The sequence below is a fragment of the Halichoerus grypus genome, chromosome 8, assembly GCF_964656455.1.
Source record: "Halichoerus grypus chromosome 8, mHalGry1.hap1.1, whole genome shotgun sequence".
Classification (NCBI taxonomy): domain Eukaryota; kingdom Metazoa; phylum Chordata; class Mammalia; order Carnivora; family Phocidae; genus Halichoerus; species Halichoerus grypus.
In genome coordinates, this window is record NC_135719.1 from 148584666 (window position 1) to 148606850 (window position 22185).

The following is a 22185-nucleotide window of genomic DNA, read 5'->3' on the forward strand; positions in this document are numbered from 1 at the left end:
ACACAGCAATTCTGAGAACTTATCCTGTAAAAAACACTTGCTCAGGTAGGTATGATATGAGGATGTTAGTTCAACGTTATTTAATAGGGAAAAACTGATGCTCTCCCATGTGGAACTAGATAAATTACGTACGGTTTATCCATATAATGGAATACATTGAATATATTTAAAAGAATGACACAGATTAGGGGCGCCTGGGTGGCTCAGTCCGTTTAATGTCAGACTCTTGGTTTCGGCTTGGGTCGTGATCTCAGGGTCGTGGGATCGAGCCCCACGTCAAGCTCCGTGCTGGGCATGGAGCCTAGTTGAGAATTTCTTTCCCTCTGCCCTCCCCCTGCCCTCTCCCTCTCTCTCTCTCTCAAAAAAAAAAAAACAAACGACACAGGTTATTCCCTTAAAGACAATACATTAAGTGGCTCTCTCTGAGGGGTAAGATTAAAAATGTCTCATCACCTAAGTTATTTTCCATAATGAGAGCACCGTTTTATTAAAAAGCAACAATAAAATCTATAGACTCCAGAAAAAGAAGTGGCAGGGGTGAGAATGGCAAAATGTCATCCCTGCTGAAACTAGGTGATGGTGCACGTGAGGGCTCACTGTATTGTCTTCCCTCTTCTGGCATGCTTGGATTTGGCCACAATAGAAAGTCAGAATAACAAAGCAAAAGCACAGGAAAGGGCAGTCACTGCAGCGGCCACAGCTCGCACGAAGACAGCTGCCAGAAAAAAGGAAAAACCAAACCTCCCTCATACGCCTCCCCCCCCACATGCTCACGCCCCTCTGCCTAGCCAGGAGAGACGAGAGCCCCCGGAAACCTTAGCAGATAAAGATGATGGAAAAGCTACCAGGAATGACTCCCAGTGGGGAACATCCACATAGAACTTGACATGAACGTGAAAAACACCTCTCTTGTGTAAAGCGCCTGACACTTGGGGGGTCTAATGTATCCATTACAGCACCTAGTAAGCATTATCCTAATATACCTGATACATAAATATCATAAGTCATAAAACTGAAACAATGATAGACTTTTGAGAATTTGTATTTATAAGATTGCACAGAAAAATCATCTTTTGGGGGGCCTGGCTGGCTCAGTCGGTGGAGCATGCAACTCTTGATTTCAGCTCAGGTCTTGATATCAGGGTCATGAGTTCAAGCCCCACGTTGGGCTCCATGCTCGGCATGGAGTCCACTTAAAAAAAAAATCATCTTTTAAATCAATATTCAGTGACTTTAGTTACAAAAATTCAATCTATGCTAATTTTTCAAAACCAACTTATATTTGTCTGAGTTTACTTACTTATAAGTTCCAAATTAGCCTACTACTGTTTCATGAGCACTGGCAGAAGACACAGTGTCTTGGGTCAGAGACAAAGGACCTTATGACTCATGGTGCAGCAAGCATCAGCCTACTCACATTCGTTCCCCTGCCCCGAAGTCTCATGGTAGTGACATGATGGGCCCAGATGACACGTGCACATGCAATGGACTGCTTTACAGAAGAGGAACCCAGGGCCGGTGGCCCAGCACTTTTTGGACAAGCAGCACAGAAGATAGGTAAGTTCTGCCATCTGGCGCACTCAGCGAGAACTTGCAGGGAAGCTCAGGGCACAGAGCAAACTGCTCCCCGCAACAGTTCATTACAGCGTTAATATACACGTCAACCAGTTTTACTGTTACAGAGTATTTGGTACGGTATTATTCTTATCTATAAATATTCATATATGTGTAATATTGACTTTAATGCTACTTTTCAATCTTACTCAAAATAACAATCAATTTCAGTGTACATTTTCAAATATCTTAGCTTCGGGCCATGCAAAATGCGAAAATCCTATTTGTAATCACATATTTGTAGAAATTGGAAAAAATGTTTCTCCCCAAGAACAGCATCTCACCATATTATTACCATTCAAAAGGCCACATACCACCACCATACTGTAGTAATTGCCACAGGAGGAAGTAAGAACCTACAAGTGCTGTGCATACGGGAGACGTTCAACAACTCCTGAAGGGGATGACTGAAGAAATAATTGTTAAAGCTGCTCTCAAAACTTTATTTTCCAAAGATGATTTCTAGGAAGGGGGATAAAAAGCACTGAGAGTATGCGGTGAGTTGAATGGTGGACCCCAAAAAGATATGCCCTCATCCTAACCCCTGGAACCTGCGACTGTTACCTTATTTGGAACGTCTTGCAGGTATAATTAAGTGAAGGATCTTGAAATGAGAACATCCTGGCTTATCCAGGTGGGCCCTAAATCCAATGGCAGGTGTCCTTATAAGAGACACACAGAGAGAGCAGCATGGTGGTTGCCGGGAGCTGGAGGAAGGGAGGAAGGGAGAAATGGGGAATTGAGATTCAGCCGGTACGGAGTTTTAGTCACGCCAGGTAAAAAAGTTCTAGAGGTTTGTCGTACGACAACGCGCACAGGTAGCAATACCATACACTGAAACGTTTATGAAAAGGGTAAAACTTACGTCATTGTTTTTCACCACAATAAAAAAAAGAGAGAGAGACACACAGACATAGAAGAGGAGGCCATGTGAAGACAGAGGCAGAGCACCAGAAGCCTCCGGAAGCCTCTGGAAGCTGGAAGGGGAGAGGAAGGACCTGAGGGAGCACAGTCCTGCTGACACCTTGATTTCAGACTTCTGGCCTCCAGAACTGGGAGAGAATAAATTTCTATTGTATTAAGCCCCCAAACGTGGTAATTTGTTGCAGCAGCCCCAAGATACAAACAGAACGTAACAAGTATTTTTTTAATCTAAGGAAAACATTTTTTTCATTAAAGGAAAAATATTTTCTTTTTTTTTTTTTTAAGATTTTATTTATTTATTTGACAGAGAGAGAGAGACAGTGAGAGAGGGAACACAAGCAGGGGGAGTGGGAGAGGGAGAAGCAGGCTTCCTGCAGAGCAGGGAGCCCGATGCGGGGCTCGATCCCAGGACCCTGGGATCATGACCTGAGTCGAAGGCAGACGCTTAACGACTGAGCCACCCAGGCGCCCCAAAGGAAAAATATTTTCTAAGTATAACAATGGAAGCAAAGACTGATCTATTTGACTACATAAAAACATAAAACTCTAGCACCTGAAGAAACACTATAAAAAATGGCTAAGTAAACTATGAAAATGCCATACGAAGGAATGTTATACAGCCCATACAAGGAATATGGTAGCTCTGTAGCTTCTGACAGGGAAGAACCTTTTCAGATATATTATTAAACAAAAAAGACAAATTAAGGAAGAGCATGTCAACTATGTTAACATTTGTAAAAGGAAGGAAGGGAGGAAGGAAGGAAGGAAGGAAGGAAGGAAGGAAGGAAGGAAGGAAGAAAGGAAGGAAAGTATACACATGGTATCCGGCAGAATGGCCCCCAACTGTGTCCATGTCCCTGGAATCTGTGAACGTTAGGCTACACCACAAGAGGGAATTAAGACTGCAGAAGGAATTGTTAAGGTTGCTAATGAGCTGACCTTAAAATAAGAAAATGAGCCTAAACTTACCGGGCAGGCCCAGCGTGGTGACAAGGTCCTTACTAGCAGCAGGAGACGGCAGAGTGGACAGAGTCAGACTAGAAGATGTGGAAGGGGCTATAGGTTTAGGAATGCATGTGGCTTCTAGAAGCTGGAAAGGGCCCGGAAATAGATTCTCCTCCAGAGCCTCCACAAGGCATGCGGCCCTGCCAGCAACTTGATTTTAGCCCAGTGAGACTCATTTCAGACTTCTGACCTCCAGAACTCTAAGATAATAAATTTGTGTTGTTTTAAGCCACTGATTTTGTGACAATTTATTATAGCAGCAATAAAAAAAAGCTAGAACAGACACATTTATGCTCATCTAGACACAGAAGGAACTAGAAGGAACATAAGAAAGTGCCAACAGTGGTCACCTCAGGGGAAGAAATCTAAATGGCTGGGGACAGGAGCAGAAAGGAGACCCACTTTTCACCATATAACCATCTATGCTTTTTTTAGGTTATACTTGGTATTTGTATTGTTTTTCAAAAAAAAATAATTAATTGAAAACAATTTAAGGGATAATGAGATATTTTTCTCATGGTTCCTTCAAGGAAAATGGATTATGAAATTAAAAACTAAGCATTTTTGTTTAATATCATCTTAAAGCAAATGGCAATCTATGGAATAAAAATAATTTACAAGAAAATTTATAATAACAAAACATAAGATACCACTTCACACCCACTAGAATGGCTAGAGTCTAAAAGTAAGCTAATGGGGCGCCTGGATGGCTCAGTTGTTAAGCATCTGCCTTTGGCTCAGGTCATGACCCCAGAGTCCTGGGATCAAGCCCCGCATCGGGCTCCCTCCTCCTCGGAGAGCCTGCGTCTCCCTCTCCCACTCCCCCTGCTTGTGTTCCCTCTCTCGCTCTCTGTCAAATAAATAAATAAAATCTTAAAAAAAAAAAAGTAAGCTAACAAGGGTTGGCATAGGATGTGGAGAAGGGACAACCTGGGCCCACTGCTGGTGGGAATGGAAAATGGTGCAGCCGCCATGGAAAACAGTTTAGCAATTCTTCAAGATGTTAAACAGAGTTACTCTATGACCCAGCAATTCTACTTCCAGGTATATACTCAAAAGAAATGGACATTTATGTCCAAACAATAACCTGTACACAAATGCTCACAGAAGCATTATTCATAATAGCCAAAGATAGAAGCAAACCAAATGTCCATCAGCGAATGAACCGATAAACAAAATATGGTCTATCCACACAGTGAAGTATTATTCAGCCAGAGAAAGAATAGCATCCTGACACAAGAGACATCATGGAGGAACCCTGAAAACATTATAAGAGAAGCCAGACACAAAAAGTCATTTATATGAAATGGTCAGAATAGGCAACTCCATACACACAGGGAGTAGATTAGTGGTTGCCTGGGTTGGGAGGGTGGGGAGGAATGGGGAGGAATGGGGAGGAACGGGGAATGACTGCTAATGGGTACCCATGCTTTCTGGGGATGATGGAAACGTTTTAATAGATTCTCATGATGGTTGTTGCACAACTCAGTAAAAAATACCTAAAATCACTGAATTGTACACTTCAAATGGGTGAACTTTATAGTATGTAAATCATATCTCAATAAAGATATTAAAACAGACAAATCTGTGGCATTAGAAGTCAGAACAGCAATTACCCTTAAGAGGTGGTGGTGTTGGAATGGACCCACGGGGACTCCCAGGATACTGGTAATGCTGTTTCTGATCTTGGAGCAGGTCACATGGGCATGTTTACTTTATATATAAATGGACCCACAGTTCAAACCTGTGTTGTTCAAAGGTCAGCTTGGTCCTGGCATTATATTACACCAAGACAGAAACAAACAACCACCACAAAAATAAAGAAAGCTTCGGGCAATTGGGTATTATTATTTTAGTATTAAGACTATTCCATTAGTACATAAGGAAATCTGCATATGATAAGCCAGTCTGCAGCAAAGACCAGGACAGAAGCCAAGTCTCACGATTGGCCTGCATTACAAGAAAGAAAAGTAGGAGCGCCTGGGTGGCTCAGTCAGTTAAGCATTTGACTCTTGATCTCATCTCAGGTCTTGATCTTCAGACTAGCACTTTTCAAATTGAGTTCCACAAAACACTAGTGCATCCCAAATTCTAATGGGTATTCCACAAAAGAAGATTCCATGAGCAATTATACTTAGGAGATGTGGGGTTAAATAAGGAGAACTGTGTTTGACTACAGAATTCCTCAGTGCCTTTCCTTGACTATGTGATGAGTCTCCAGGGTAAGGAAGGGCAGTTGGGAGGGTTGTGGGTTGCATAACCAGGCCTGTCTCCAAAGAATACCAGTTAACATCTCCCAGGGCTGCTCAAGATCCCCAAACTGAAGATCTGTAAACGAAGTTTTTAAAATTCCTCTTGTGTAAGTCTTCCCTGAACAAAAAATTAACCTATCTAGCTCCCAGCAAGGCAGGATTTACAGTTCTTCCCACTTGCTTTCTAAGAGAAGTTGGCTGAAGAAAGACAGAGGACAGGGGTACCTGGCTGGCTTAGTTGGTAGAGCATGCTCACCAGTCAGAAGGGCTAAAATTAACAACACAAGAAACAAGAAGTGTTGGCGAGGATGCACAGAAAGGGCCAGAAGCCTCCTTAAATTACCTTGTAAAAGTTTTATAGTCCTTCAATAAGCTGTCTTTTAGGATATGCTTTCCCCAATTACATGCCAAGAAATGATGCATAAGGTGAATTCAGCCTTACCCACCACCAGGTCCCCGGAAACATAAAAAACAAACAAAACCAAGTTAGGCGATCATAGCTACCACTGTTGTGCAGTTACCATACGTCAAGCACCATTTTTAAAAATAAACTTTTAACTTTAGAACAGTTTTAAATTTACAGAAAAATGAACAGATAATATAGAAATTCCCACATACCTCATATCCAGTTTCACCTGCTATTAACATCTTACATTTGTCATAATTAATGAACCCATATTGATACATTATTTTTTAAAAGATTTTATTATTTTTTTAAAGATTTATTTATTTATTTATTTGACAGAGACACAGAGAGAGAGAGAACACAAGCAGGGAGAGTGGGAGAGGGAGAAGCAGGCCTCCTGCAGAACAGGGGAGCCCGATACCGGGCTTGATCCCAGGACCCTGGGATCACGATCTGAGCTGAAGGCAGACGCTTAACGACTGAGCCACCCAGGTGCCCCAAAGATTTTATTTTTTAAGCAATCTACACCCAATGTGGGACTCGAACTTACAACCACATGATCAAGAGTCACACGCTTGGGGCACCTGGGTGGCTCAGTCGTTAAGCGTCTACCTTTGGCTCAGGTCATGATCCCGGGGTCCTGGGATCGAGCCCTGCATCAGGCTCCCTGCTCGGTGGAGAGCCTGCTTCTCCCTCCCCCACTCCCCCTGCTTGTGTTCCCTCTCTCACTGTCTCTCTCTCTCTGTCAAATAAATAAAAAAATCTTTAAAAAAAAAAAAAAAGAGTCACACGCTTTACTGACTGAGCCAGCCAGGTGCCCTTGATTCATTATTAACTAAAGTTCATGCTTTATTCAGATTTCCCTAGTTTTTACCCAATATCCTCTTCTGTCCCAGGACCCCAAATAGGACACCACTTTACATCTAGGCATCATACATCCTTAGGCACCTCGTGGCTGTGACAGTTCCTCAGACTTTCCTTGTTTTGTGACATGGACAGTTTTGAAGAGTACCGGTCAGATATTTTCTAAGACTGGGATCTGTCTGCGCCTTCATCATTAGACTCAGGTTATGGGTCTGGGGAAGAAGACCACAGCACTATGGTGCCATACTGGCACATCGTATCTAGGGCCCACACTATCAGCATGGCTTGTCACCGTTGACGTTGACCTCAATCATCAGGCTGAGGTCTTGTTTGTCCGGTTTCTCCCCTGTAAAGTGACTCTTTTTCCCTACCCACTTCTATACTGTACTCTTTGGGAAAAGTCACTATGCATATTCTACACTTAGAGTGGGAAATAATGTTCCTCTCTGTGAGGGTAGAGCATCCATATAAATTATTTGGAATTCTTCTATATGGGAAGTTTGTTCTAATTAATCATTTATATTAGTATGAACCCATGGATATTTATTTTATACTTTGGGATTATCCAATACTATTTTATTTTGTTGCTTAAATTGTTGAGCTTTGGCCACTGTGAGCTCACTCGGTTGGTTCCTGTGTCCCTCTGACATGCCCCATCGATAAAGAGTTTGTTTGGTTTTGAGTATTTTCTTACTTCCTGGTACTACAAAATCCTGTGTATTTCCTGTCTCAGTCCTAGGGTCAGCCATTTCTCCAAGAAGCCTTGATGCTTTTTACAGGAGAATGGTATTTATTAAACACCAAGCTCTGAGCACTAGGTGTCAGGCACCATTTAATACTTAATCATCTCAACAATCCCAAGCAATAGGGTACCCCATTAGCCATATCTTACAAATGAGGTTAAGTAGCCTGCTCAAGGTCACATCAATAAACAGTAGGGCAGGGCTTTGAAAGCAGGGAATCTGATTCCAGAAGCCATTTCCTGACCACACTGCCACTGCTGTCCCCCAAGAGGATGCAGATGAAGTCACACGGATGCACTTATAAGAGCACTGACCTCGGCAACAGATCCTTTTCAAAATAACTGGCTCAGCTAATAAGGTCCATGAGAAAGACAGAATTTGGGAACCCCACTGCCAACGATACAGGGACACGTTCTTTGGTGTAAGGAACAGTGAAAACACAAACTCCAGTTGTTAGTGGCTTAACCAGCACAATCAACCACCAGAGTACTGCTTGGTCTCTCCTTATTTGGTAACTTTCAAACTTCTAATACAGTCAGTCCATCAGGCAATCTGGTCACTCAGTATTCCCTGATGTCGCCTACACTGAGCTGTAATTTCATGCCTTTTACAACATTAGAGAGTTGTTTAACCAAGTGGGAACAACCAGCTCTTAAAACTTGTTAAAGCACATCCACTAGAAGGCTAAAATTAAAACGCTGAAAATGCCAAGTGTCAGTGAAGATGTGGACTCAACAGATCTCTCGTACATGGATAATGGGGATGTAAAATGGTATAGCCATTTTAGAAAACAGTTTGGAGGTTTCTTATAAAGGTAAGTATGCACTTACCATACAATCCAGCAATTCCACTCCTAGGAATCTACCCTAGAGAAATGAAAACAAAGATCCACACAAAGACTTGTACATAAGAGCGTGCCTAGCAGCTTTATTAATAAACAACAGCCAAAAAATGGAAACAACTCACATGTCCACTAACTGATGAATGGATAAACAAACTTATATTCATGCAGTGGAATACCACTCAGCAATAAAAATGACCAAACTACTGACATAGGCCACTGTATGCATGAACCTCAAAAACATCATGCTAGATGAAAGAAGCCAGATTCAAAAGACCATGCACATTTACAGATACATTTATGACACTTCATTTATATGAAATTCTAGAAAAGGCAACATTTTAGCAATAGAAAGCATACCAATGATCCATGGAGCCAGGAGTAGGGGGAGGAGATTGACTGCAAAGGGGCACAAGGGAACTTCTGGCAGGTGATAGAAACATTCTACATCTTGACTGTGGAGCTGAGACACTACTGTCTACATTTGCCAAAAATCATCAAACTGTATACTTAAAATAGGTAAATTTTATTCTGCGCAAATTATACCTCAACAAAGTTGTTAAAATCAGGAGATTTCACATTTTAAAATTCAAGTCAGATCCTTACTCCACAATTCACTTAAATATTGGTTAATATTGGTCAAAGGTTGAACGTAAAAGTAAACTAAAAGAAAATGTACTTGTGTATTTACCGGCCCATAGGACAGGGATGGCCTTTACACACAGAAGTTCAATGCAGTCACAAAGAAGGAAGATCTAGAGGTGAGCCTAGCCACACGTTTTAACATGTTTACATAGAAAGCTTAACAAAATGTAAAGGCAAACTACGATCTGAGAAAATATTTACAACAAATACGAGGATAGCTAACACATTTAATTATGAAGACCACTTACAAATAAATAAGTAAAATACTAGTGTCTCTCAAAGAAAATGGACAAAAGGGCATATGATGATTCACTTAAGAGATAAAAATAGCCAGTAGGGAAAACTACTGGCACTTAAAGAAATACAAGAGCTGTCTTTTTTTGTTTAATCCATCTATCGAATTGGCAAAGGTCTGCAACAAGTGTATTCCACCAAGGAACAAGCTTGTGGTGTGGCACTGGCCATGTGACATGGCACAACTAATGGGGAAATGGAATGTGCACAAGCAAGACCACTGAGAACGTCCACTACCTTCCCTGGTGATGACAGGCTTCCTGGGGCAAGAGGATATGGTAGATTCTCACTTTCTGATTAATCATTCTGTATTGTGTGAATATTCTCCAGTAAACATGAATTACTTGTTTAAGTAGGAAAAAGGTATTAGAAAGAAAAGAGCCCATATCCTTTAGCTCAGCAATTACACTTCCAGGTTTCTATCCCAATGATACCAACAGAGACACAAACAAAATTTATAGACAGTGATGTTCATCACGGTACCGTAACAGCAAGAATGCTAAAAACTTAAATATCTAATATCAAGGAATGATCTAATGATAATTTCAGCCACAAGCTGAAATATTATGTAGCCATTAAAAATTATTCTTTCAAATAATATTTAATGATACAGGAAAACATTCAGCCATAATTTAATGTTAAGTGAAAAAAGGGTGGTAACAATCACACAAATACACATACATGTAAGAAAGAGAATGGGTATAAATATGTAAAATATTTTTTTATTTTTTTAAAGATTTATTTACTTATTTTAGAGAGAGACAGTGAGAGAGAGCACAAGCAGGAGGTGCAGAGGGAGAGGGAGAGAGAAATAAGCAGACTCCATGTTGAGTGCAGAGCCTGACATGGGGCTCAATCCTAGGACCCTGAAATCATGACCTGAGCCAAAACCAAGAGTCAGACAGTTAAATGACTGTGCTACCCAGGTCCCCCATAAAATTCTTTTAAAATATTTATTTATTTGAGAGAGAGAGAGATAAAGAGCACACAGGGTGGGGGAGGGGCAGAGGGAGAGAGAGAATCTCAAGCAGGTTCCCCACTACAGAGCCTGATGCAAGGCTCAATCTCACGACCCTGAGATCATGACCAGAGCAGAAATCAAGAGTCGGACATTTAATGGACTGAGCCACCCAGGAGCTCCAAAATACATAAAATATCTTAAAGTACCTATGTCTGGGTGGGATCAGCAATGACTTTAATTCTCTTCATTATTCTTTTCTATATTTTTCAGTGTTCACAATGAATATACATTACTTTAAATGTGTGTGTGTATGGGCATTTTCAAGAGCTTTAAGAAATCAGTGAACTCGTTGGCTAACCACCAACAGAAACATGAGCTCAAAATGAACTGTCTTGATATTATAATAGCAGTTTAAAGGGAGACAGACATGGAAGTTCATGGGAGGGATGAAAGGCAGTTACTGAAAGTTGGGTTGTGGACTGAGGAATTCAATTTGAGAAGAGAAGAGAAATTTTACACAACAAATCCCAACCTGTGTTTCATCACAGACAAGCAGACTTACTTAAAAAACAACCAACACCACAGAGCACCTGGGTGGCTCAGTCGTTGAGCATCTGCCTTCAGCTCGGGTCATGATCCCAGCGTCCTGGGATTGAGCCTCGCATCAGGCTCTCTGCTCCATGCGAAGCCTGCTTCTCCCTCTCCCACTCCCCCTGCTTGTGTTCCTGCTCTCGCTATCTCTCCCTCTCTGTCAAATAAATAAATAAAATCTTTAAAAAAAAAAAAAAAAACAACCAACACCAAACCAGTAAACTGTACATTTTAAAGTGGTTTAGGTACAAATTCCCAGTGTGTGCCAACATCCCTGGCTGGCTCCAGACCATCACAAAAAGCAAGTGATAAACACAACCCGTGGTTCTGGAAATGGCTGTGGTGGATAAAGGATCGCTTATTTCCCCCCATGATTCTTTCAATAGACAGAAGGGCTGGGTATAAAACAAGAATGAAAGTCAGGGGAGAGAAAAAGAGAAACACCCTTATGAAAAAACACCTAGGAAAAGTATCTTCCTATTCTCTCCAACAGGATATGACATATTTTCACAGGCCTTTAAAGTTAGATGAGGAATATTAAGAAGTACACAAAGCACAACACAAAGCTATGAAGGGTATGGAGCTGTGCTGGTGAAAAACAAAAAAAATCCTGCCCCACAGTCACCCAAAAAATCCAAAAAAAACCGCACCCAGATTCAAGGACAAACAGGAGTTAAATACTATAGCTGCAGGCAAGGGTAGAAAGAGGAAGGTAAATAAGACTCTGTGCATTAATTAAGATTCTATTCATTTTTATTAAACCAAGTCTTATTTAAGTGGAATTTAAGCCTTATTTAATGCATGAAAATGGAGGTCAAATTCACTTTTTGTGAAAAGGTACACTTGTAATGCCCAAATCCAAACATTTGTATTTAAGCATTGCTTCTAAAGATCTTAATCAGAAGCATCAGCCCTTGGCTCAGGTCATGGATTGAGCCCCAGCTCAGCAGGGAGCCTGCTTCTCCTTCTGCCCCTCCCCCTGCTTGTGCTTTCTCTCTCTTTCTCTCCCTCCCCCCTTCTCTCTCTCAAATAAATAAATAAAATACTAAAAAAAATCTTAAGGCAGGTGGTAGGCATCAGCTTTGGGGCTTCACCAGTGGAGGGATGAAAAGAATTGGGGAAGATTAATTACGGAGTACCCTCTCAACTAGAGTTGAGAGGATTCAGGTTCTAATTTCCACTCTTTTTGAGAGATTAAGTAATTCAAACCAAATTACTAAAACAAGGTCGGGGGGCACCTGGGTGGCTCAGTTGGTTAAGCATCTGCCTTCGGTTCAGGTCATGATCCCAGGGTCCTCGGATTGAGCCCCGCATTGGGCTCCATGCTCAGCAGGGAGCCTGTTTCTCCCTCTCCCTCCCGCTCCCCTGCTTGTGCTCTGTCAAATAAATAAATTCTTTAAAAAAATAAATAAATAAAATAAAATAAATAAAACAAGGTCTGGAACCTTCAATGAAGATGGCTGTACCCAATGAAGATGGCTGTACCCAATTAATTACTTGGTGTGGTGAGGAAAATTGTGACCTGAATTACCAAACATCATGAAAACACAAAAGGACATAAAAGTATTCATAACTAATAAAAATTTTTCATTTAAATTGCACCCTTTGGGGTGCCTGGGTGGCTCAGTCGTTAAGCGTCTGACTTCAGCTCAGGTCATGATCCCAGGGTCCTGGGATCGAGCCTCGCATCGGGATCCCTGCTCCACGGGAAGCCTGCTTCTCCCTCTCCCACTCCCCCTGCTTATGTTCCCTCTCTCGCTATGTCTCTCTCTGTCAAATAAATAAATAAAATATTTAAAAATAAATAAATCGCACCCTTTAATGAAGTAAATCCACTGCTAGGAATGTAAGCCACTGATAAACGTGAAGAATTAAAAAAAAAAAACTACGTTCAAACATCTTCATTGAAGAATCATCCTAGCAAGTTACAGCGCAACATATTTAATACAATCCCATATAGTTTGGGGTATCTGTTTAAGGGACAAATACATATTCATGCATACACACACACACACATCTACGTATATATGTGTACACACACAGAATGTGCACAGAAAATTTATGGCAGTACATCTAAGAAAATGTATCTTTTTTTAAGATTTTATTTATTTGAGAGAGAGAGAGCACAAGTGGGGAGTAGGGGGAGAAGCAGAGCGAGAGGGAGAGAGAGAATCTCGAGCAGACTCCCCACTGAGTGCAGCGCCTGATTTGGGCCTCAATCCCACAACCCTGAGATCATGACCCCAGCCGAAACCAAGAGTCAGACGCTTAACTGACTGAGCCACCCAGGTGCCCACATCAAGAAAATGTTAACCGGGATTGACTCTGTCAAGTAGGGGAGGGTCCTGAGACTAACTTAAAACCTTTCACTGTTTCAATTTATCACAAAGCCAGTATTACTTTTACTTAATTTTGTTTTAAAGAGAAAAAGTTGCTAGTTGATACATCTATTTATAAAAACAGAAGGTGAGATGCATACTAGGAAGAGAGAATCAAACAAGATTATTTGAGGTGCACTGCAACTTTGATTCTATAAAAATACATTTATGAGAGACAAAACCTTAAACCTCTGCAACGACAACAGATAATCTAAAAAATTCTCTGTGATATAATAGGAAACTGTGATGCCTTCAGAACGTGTAGGATTTTTTCTTTTTATAGGTATGTTTTGAGTAATCCATTAAAAAGTTCAGACAGTAGGGGCACCTGGGTGGCTCAGTCGTTAAGCGTCTGCCTTCGGCTCAGGTCATGATCCCAGGGTCCTGGGATCGAGCCCCGCATCGGGCTCCCTGCTTGGCGGGAAGCCTGCTTCTCCCTCTGCCACTCCCCCTGCTTGTGTTCCCTCTCTCGCTGTGTCTCTCTCTTCAAATAAATAAATAAAATCTTTAAAAAAAAAAAAAAAAAAGTTCAGACAGTAAAAAAGTTGGCACTCCCACTCGGTTAGATAAGGGTAGATTTTTTCAAAACAAGGATCTGACTGTCATTCTTTCCCCTTTTACAACCCTGCCTTCCATCTACTGGGATAGCAAATAATAATTCATTTATAATTTGCCACTTAACCAGACGCTAGGCTATGAGCTTCACATAGTTGATCTCATTTAATCTTTGAAACAATCCTATAAAATAGGTATTATTATGCCTGTTCCTTTTTTTGGGGGGGGAAGGGGCAGAGGGAGAGAGAGAGAATCTTAAGCAGGCTCCACTACACACAGTGCGGAGTCTGATATGGAGCTCGATCTCACAACCCTGAGATCATGACCTGAGCCAAAATCAAGAGTTGGATGCTTAAACGACTGAGCCACCCAGGTGACCTATTATGCCTGTTTAAAACTGAGTGTGGGAGGGGCGCCTGGGTGGCTCAGTCGTTGAGCGTCTGCCTTCGTCTCGGGTCATGATCCCAGGGTCCTGGGATCGAGCCCCACATCGGGCTCCCTGCTCCGCGGGAAGCCTGCTTCTCCCTCTCCCACTCCCCCTGCTTGTGTTCCTGCTCTCGCTCTCTCTCTCTCTGTCAAATAAATAAATAACATCTTTAAAAAATAAAAAATAAATAAATAAATAAAACTGAGTGTGGGAGCGCCTGGGTGGTTCAGTCGTTAAGCGTCTGCCTTTAGCTCAGGTCATGGTCCCAGGGTCCTGGGATCGAGTCCCACGTCGGGCTCCCTGCTTCTCCCTCTCCCACTCCCCCTGCTTGTGTTCCCTCTCTCGCTGTGTCTCTCTCTGTCAAATAAATAAAAATAACATCTTTAAAAAGAAAAAAGAGTGTGGAAGATTTTATTTTTGAAAGAGGGCAGCCTCTAGATATCCCATCCCACATACTCATCTTAGTATGTGTCTTTGCCACTCCTCCATCAAGAGGTGGGATCTATGTTCTCTATCCTCAAATCTGGGGGATGTGGAGGAGACACTGTGACATTTCTGACGCTAGATCAGAGAAGGGTGGCCTCGCACCCTTGGGATGCTGATCCTCAGAACCCGACTGCCACCCTGTGAGGAAGGCCAAGCCATGTGGAAACAGTAGTGTTCTGGCTGACGGCCCAGGCTACAGTCCCAGTGGACAGCCGGCATAAATTGCCAGATATGTGAGCGAGAAACTTTTGCGAGGACTCCAGCCCAGCCAGAATCTGACTGTGAGTGCATGACAGACTCTGAGTGAGGCCTGCCTAGTTGAGTCCAGGCCACCCACAGAACCATGAGAGAGATTAAGATGTTGTTAGTTTAAGCCACTAAGATGGGGTAATTTGTTGGGAAGCAATAAATAACCAGAATAATGAAGAAAACCAGTTTAAGAAAGGTCAGCAACCTGCAGGAGACTGCCGTGTCTGCCTGGCTCTGCAGCCCATGCTCTTAACAACTTCACGGTGCTTCTCCCTCCTCCCTACAACTGCCTATGATGCAAAACAAAAAGGAGAAGTTGATCCAATGATCAATACATCCCTAAACACTTGGGCAAAGTCTAGAAAACAAAGTAGAAAATACACCTAGAAAACCGTAAGATAGAGACCAACATGATAACCTAGAATTCCTGGCCCTACTCTTTGACCCCATGCTAGGAGTCCATTTTCCCCATTACTCACTTTTTCTGTTCATTCTACTTCCACAACTCTGTCTCTTTGACTTCCTGTTCTGGAATATTTTCTCCACTGTTAAATATTTGCTAAACATTTAACTGATCAGGAGTTACACCTGGGTGACGATAGGTTCCCCAATTCTCAGATTGGATTTTAAGGTAGAAGGCATAATAAAGATGTAACACTAAACCAACTAATTGAAAACTACCAAAAGGGCCATCTAAAATAACATCAAATAATACCTACTATATATAAAAAGAAAACAATACCCAAAGATTTAAAGTATACAAATAAAATGTATCTATATAAAATATTTATATAAAATATTTGTTTATAATATGTATTATATTTTGTTACAGTATACAACATAAAATGCTAACATTAGTGTTTAAAAGGGAGGATAGGGGCACCTGGCTGGCTCAGTCGATAGAGCATGTGACTCTTGATCTTGGGGTTGTGAGTTCGAGCCCCTCATTGGGTGTGATTACTTAAAAACAAAATATTTTAAAAATAAACAAATAGGGACACCTGGGAGGCTTAGTCAGTTAAACGTCTGCCTTTGGCTCAAGTCATGATCCCAGGGTCCTGGGATCGAGCCCCACATCGGGCTCCTTGCTTGGCGGGAAGCCTGCTTCTCCCTCCCTCACTCCCCCTGCTTGTGTTCCCTCTCTTGCTGTGTCTCTCTCTGTCAAATAAATAAATAAAATATTTTTAAAAAAATAAAAAGGGGGAATACACATTTATATATGCTTATATATAAATATATAGATACACATTTATATATAGACATATATAGACATAAAAGAAACTAAGAGTGGTTGCCTCTAGAGCAGGAAGGGTCTAAGAGGCAAAGGTGAATAAATGGAATGATCAAATGATCAAACCTAACTTCAACAAAACTGAGACATGCTGACATCAGGCTGACATCAGGCTGACATCAGACTCTAGATGGGACACACTGACAGGCATACAACATCACCTCTGACATATTCTTGACCAAAACATTTACTCTAAAGCTAATCATAAGGAAACAATCAGACAAATCCAAATTGAAGGATATTTTGCAAAATACATGGCCTGAATTCTTTAAAAAAGTCAAGAAAGACACATAAGGCAGGACACTGTGCCAGATTAAAGGAGAACAAAGAGATATGACAAGAAAATGCAATTTGTGATTTTTGATTGGATCCTGGAAAAAATAAAAACACCTATAATGGATGTTATTGGGATAACTGGGAAAATCTGAAACATAGGCTGCATTTTGGATAACAGTACTATCCCAAGACATTATTTGTACTGTGATTATGTAGGACAATGTCCTTGTTCTTAGCAGATACTTGCTGAAAGTGGTGAAAGGTACTGATGTCCACTACTAACTCTCAAAAGATTTGGCAAAAATAAATACTGTACATAATTTAGAGAGGGCAAGTGAGCAAGCACACAAACAAAAGGCAAAATGGTGCACATATGTGAAAGGTTTATAAATATTCAATGAATTCTTCTTGCAATTTTCATGTAGATTCAAAAATTTTCAAAATAGGTGCATTTGAGTGGCTCAGTTGTTAAGTGTTAAGCATCTGCCTTCGGCTCAGGTCATGATCCCAGGGTCCTGGGATCGAGCCCTGCATCGGGCTCCCTGCTCCATGCGAAGCCTGCTTCTCCCTCTCCCACTCCCCCTGCGTGTGTTCCTGCTCTCGCTGTCTCTCTCTCTGTCAAATAAATAAGATCTTTAAAAATTTTTTTTTTCAAAATAAAGAGCTAGGAAGGAAAAAAGGAACACAGTAAAAAAATATGTGTCTGTAAGTCCACACTATAAATAAAAGTGTAAAGCCTTTTGTAGGCCTTGTATTCTAACTACAGTTTTGGGTGCATTAATGAAAAAGATGAACATGTAAACAATATCTACCAAAAGAAAATAAGAATGTCTCGTAAAGGGCGAATGAGATGAATTAATTATTTTAAATATCTTTGTTCCACAATTTATGCCATAATCAATCACCAGCTGACACTCAGGGTACAAAGCAAATTTTACATTGTAACCATATCTAATATAATTCAATCTTTTTACAGGAAAAAAAAAAAAAGCCCATTCTAGTTGGTTGCATTTGAATTGCCCATAATCCACAAATCCAAGCAGAGGTAAATTTTTTACCCGTCACATTTTCTAGGACGACAACCTCCTTTCCCAACTTCCCAATTAACACTCACTTCACCAAATAGTTGTTTCAAAATCCCTATGAAAATAGTTCCCACAAAAACACAGCTGCTTGATCCAAAAAATACAATAGCCCAGCTTTCCTCTCAATTGTTCCCTAAACCGATGTCACGAAAAGGCAGGAAGCCACACAGTAGCCGCTCGCTACCTTACGCCGAATGTTCCAGAATCTCAGTTTCAATCCAGCATTTTAAAACGACAACAAAACCCTCAAAACTTGTAACATAACCTTGCACTAAAATATGCCGGGGGGGAGGGGTGAGGAGAGGGACTCCGGAGGACGCTGTGAGACCCAGCGCCCCCAGAACCGCCCCGAACGCCGGGGGCGCCAGCTCCTGACCGCCCAGGGAGGCTCAGGGTCCCCACACGCGGCGCCCCCCCGCCCCCGACCGGCCGAGGGGCCGCATAGGCGCGACGGGGCCCGGCCCCTCCAGTCTCTCCCGGCCCCGCTCACTCTTCATCCTGGATACGGAAGCCGACGACAAGCCCTTGCCGACACTGGACGGAGAAGAAAGGGGCAGAAAGGACGGCCCCCTGGCTTCCACTCCTCTGAGGCAGGGTCCCGAACTAGGACCTCCGCGCTGGCCCCCCGACAGAAAGCGTTAGGACCCGGCCGCCATGTTGTATCTCTGTCACCTTAGCAACCGTCAGGTCCTGGACGCCTCCAGGCTGCCGCCCGCGCGTGCGCAAAACGCCATGTCCGCATCCGTCGGCCCTACGTGTACGCGTGCGCAGTGCGGCCCGCCTCCTTAGTCTGGTTGCTAAGCAACCTCCCCAGCAGCTTTTCGTGAGCAATTCCCGGCCTTTGAAAAGTGTGGGCAACCTTCCGGGATCGCTATCCCCATCCTGCCTGAGAATTTATCCAGAAGGACAGTCGAGCTTTAACTGGGCTGGGGACGCACTAGATAACTGTCAGTTGATACCTGTTCTTTGCGGTCTCACCCTGCAGTTGAGCGTCTACTAACTAGTCCGGTACCCAGAGGTTGATTTATAAGTTTTTGTTTTTAATTCAACAAGCATTTATTGAGCGTAGGGCACTGTTGCAGGTTTTGGGACTATAAGGGAGAGCAGTGCAGTCAAGGTCCCTTACTTCCTGAGACTTCTATTCCCGTGTAAAGTTGAAGGAATGAATATGTGAATAAACTATGTGCAAATCGGGTGACTAAGCGAACAGTGGCCAGCCCTCAAGGAGCTGACAATGCACTAAAAGTAACAAGTATGTATCAGTGTAGCATTTTATGAAGTTCATTGTCTTGTATTTGCTTTTTTCATCCCCACAACTACTCCATAAGATCAACTATTCCTATTTTTTCCAAGTAATTTTTGAAATTAAAGAAATGCGTCCGTTGTAAAAAAAAAAAAATCAAAATACAGAAATATATCAAATAAAATTTGAAATAATCCTTTCGAAGCACTTCTATCGTTCTCACCCTCTCCTGCCCAGAATTAACCACTGGCAACAGTTGAGTGGCATCTTTTCAGAATTTCTGTGCATGAGTTTGCAGACTTTCCTCATAATTGAAAATCATAGATATTCTTCTATAATTTGGTTTTTTAAAAGATTTTATTTATTTATTTGACAGAGAGAGAGAGCACAAGCACAGGGAGCAGGCAGAGGGAGAGGGAGAAGCAGGCTGCCCTCCGAGCAGGGAACCTGACACAGGGCTTTGATCCAAAGGGCTTTGAGCCAAAGGCACTCAACTGACTGAACCACCCAGGTGCCCCTATAATTTGCTTTTTTTTTTACTTAACAAATCATAGTCATCTTTTAATATTAGCACATGGTGAGTTACCCTATGTTTTCTAACTGCTGCATAATATTCCACAGTTTGGGTATACTCTCGTTTTTTTAACCATTTCCCTATTAATGTTTCCTATTTTTACCATTACAAACAATACTTCAGAAAATATCCTTGTGCATATCTTTGAGCACACATGTGACTGTTTCTGTTGGAACTGATAGATTATAAGACATCTACAATTTAGGAGCGCCTGGGTGGCTCAGTTGGTTGAGTGTCTGCCTTAGGCTCAGGTCATGATCCCAGAGTCCTGGGATCGGGCTCCCTGCTCAGTGGGAAGCCTGCTTCTCCCTCTCTCTCTACGACTCCACCTGCTTGTGTGCTCTCTCTCTGTCAAATAAATAAAATCTTTAAAAAAAAAAAAGACATCTACAATTTAAATGTTGACTTACATGAAATCATTCTCTAAAAACTGTGCCAACACACAGAGAGATCTATATATGAATTCCCTTCCCCCACACTTACATGGACACAGGATATCTACTAAGATTCAGGAAAAGATCAAAACATGACAACGTGCAATTTTTAATTTCTTTATGCTTCTCAATCCCTCTCTCTTGTCCTTCCTTGAGGACATATTCTTCTCCTCTGGAAAGCTAGAAGCTTTCTCCTCTATAAGCCACTGCAAGGGAGATCTGAACACTTCCAATGCTGGCCTCAGCCTTTCTTACCTGTCCCCTACCGTCTGGATTTCATCTTGGCAGGGGACAAAAATACCTGCCTAGGTGCTCTCTACCCTCAACACTTCCTTCCTCCCTGTCCCCACAAGACACCTCAGTTTCCTCCACACCCCTCCACCTTTTTCTACTCACCTCACCTCTCGCTGGTCCCAGCCTCCTCCTTCCAGCCCCAGGGTGACCAAGTCTCCACAGCTGCCTGTCATTTACAGGATAAATCTCCATTTCTCACCCCATATACAATCTCCCTCTACCTGAAATCTTCTGGCCCAACCCTTTGCCCATCCCATCTTCCTTTGAAGTCTTTGTGCCCAAAATCATTTTGGTTTAGAAAGTTATTTTTTCTTCCTCAAATAATGTTTTTAATATATTTAACATATATTTAATTATTTTAATTACTATAAATTATAATTTTTAAAAAATTTTTTATTTATTTATTTGACAGAGAGACACAGTGAGAGAGTGAACACAAGCAGGGGGAGTAGGAGAGGGAGAAGCAGGCTTCCCAAGGAGCAGGGAGCCTGACCCAGGACCTGGGATCATGACCTGAGCCGAAGGCAGACATTTAACGACTGAGCCACCCAGGCGCCCCTATAAATTATAATTTTTATAAACATATTACTTATTTAAATTATTGTATAAAATAGATATTTTAATATGTTTTTACTATTAAGTTTAATATATAATGATATATAAAATATAGTATGATGTATTATGTTATATTATATTGTATTATATTGTTATATATTTGGTGGCTATTCTGTGTCATGGTTGCACCATCCCCTATTTAATTGGTCCCCTACTGATGGACATCTGGGTTGTTTCTAATAGTCTGGTCTTTCAAACAATGCTGCAATGATCAATGCTGTACATACATTATTTCCTGTATGTCCAAGTGTATCTAGAGGAGAAATTCCTAAAGTGGAGTTTTCAAGTCAAAGGTATCTACTTTGAAATTTTTACTTCTTTTTAAAAAACTGAGTCAAACTCATATAACATAGAATTAACTGTTTTAAAGAGTGACATTTAGTACATTCACAGTGTTGTGCAACCATGACCTCTATCTAGTTCCAAAAGATCACTGTTAGCCCAGAAGGAAGCCCTATACCCATTAAGCAGTCTCAAAAACATGATGCTAAATGAAAGAAGCCAGACACTAAAAGCCACATGTGTATCGTATGATTCCATTTATTGGAAATGTCCAGAATGGGCAAATCCGTAGAGACAGAAAGTGGATTAGCGGTTGCCAGGGGCTGGGGGTGGGGAGAAGGAGGAGTGACGGCTCATGAGGACAGCGTTTCTTGTTGTGGTGATGACAATGTTCTGGAATTAGATTACAGTGGTGGTTATACAATTTTGTAAGTCTATCAATAATTACTGAATTGTACATATTAAATGGTTAAGAATAATATGTGAATTTTATCTCAAAATAAATTTTTAAAAACCCCACATTGCTGGTATTATTATTGTTGATGGTGCTATCTTTGTCGGCTCTGAAAAGCCACATCTAACCCCTGCAGACCACTGGAATTTGATCTCTTCTTATCTCCTTGTGGTCTTTTCTCTTATTTTGGGACTTTGTCACATTTATCTTTCTCTCGCTGTCTCTTTCATATGTTTCTTCTACCCACTTCGGTTCTAAGCTCCTTGGGCTGCCCACCTGCCTTTTATCTCCCCAGCAGGCAGAGGGTGTTACTGGATAGTCACTGAGTACCTGTTAAATAGATGAACATGTGAAATGCCTTTGGCGGGTGAGCCCCAGAACCACTGTTCCTGACTGCCATGG

The 22185-nt window shown here is 41.6% G+C and overlaps 1 protein-coding gene across 9 annotated transcripts in view; it reads right to left on the minus strand.

Annotated features, from left to right (window-relative positions):
• Positions 1 to 18642, minus strand: part of MOK (MOK protein kinase) — a 52719-nt gene extending 34077 nt beyond the window's left edge. For 2 of the 9 annotated variants that reach the window (XM_036086224.2, XM_036086217.2), the window contains exon 1: positions 18378 to 18601. Coding sequence is in view for 7 of the 9 variants with exons in the window: in XM_036086217.2 (XP_035942110.1) it covers positions 18378 to 18384 (7 nt within the window). In the remaining 2 variants the exon portion in view is untranslated. Of the gene's footprint in view, positions 1 to 18377 lie in introns of all 9 variants that reach the window. The other 7 variants (XM_036086212.2, XM_036086210.2, XM_036086209.2 and 4 more) reach the window with 7 other exon arrangements.
• Positions 18643 to 22185: the final 3543 nt, after the last annotated feature.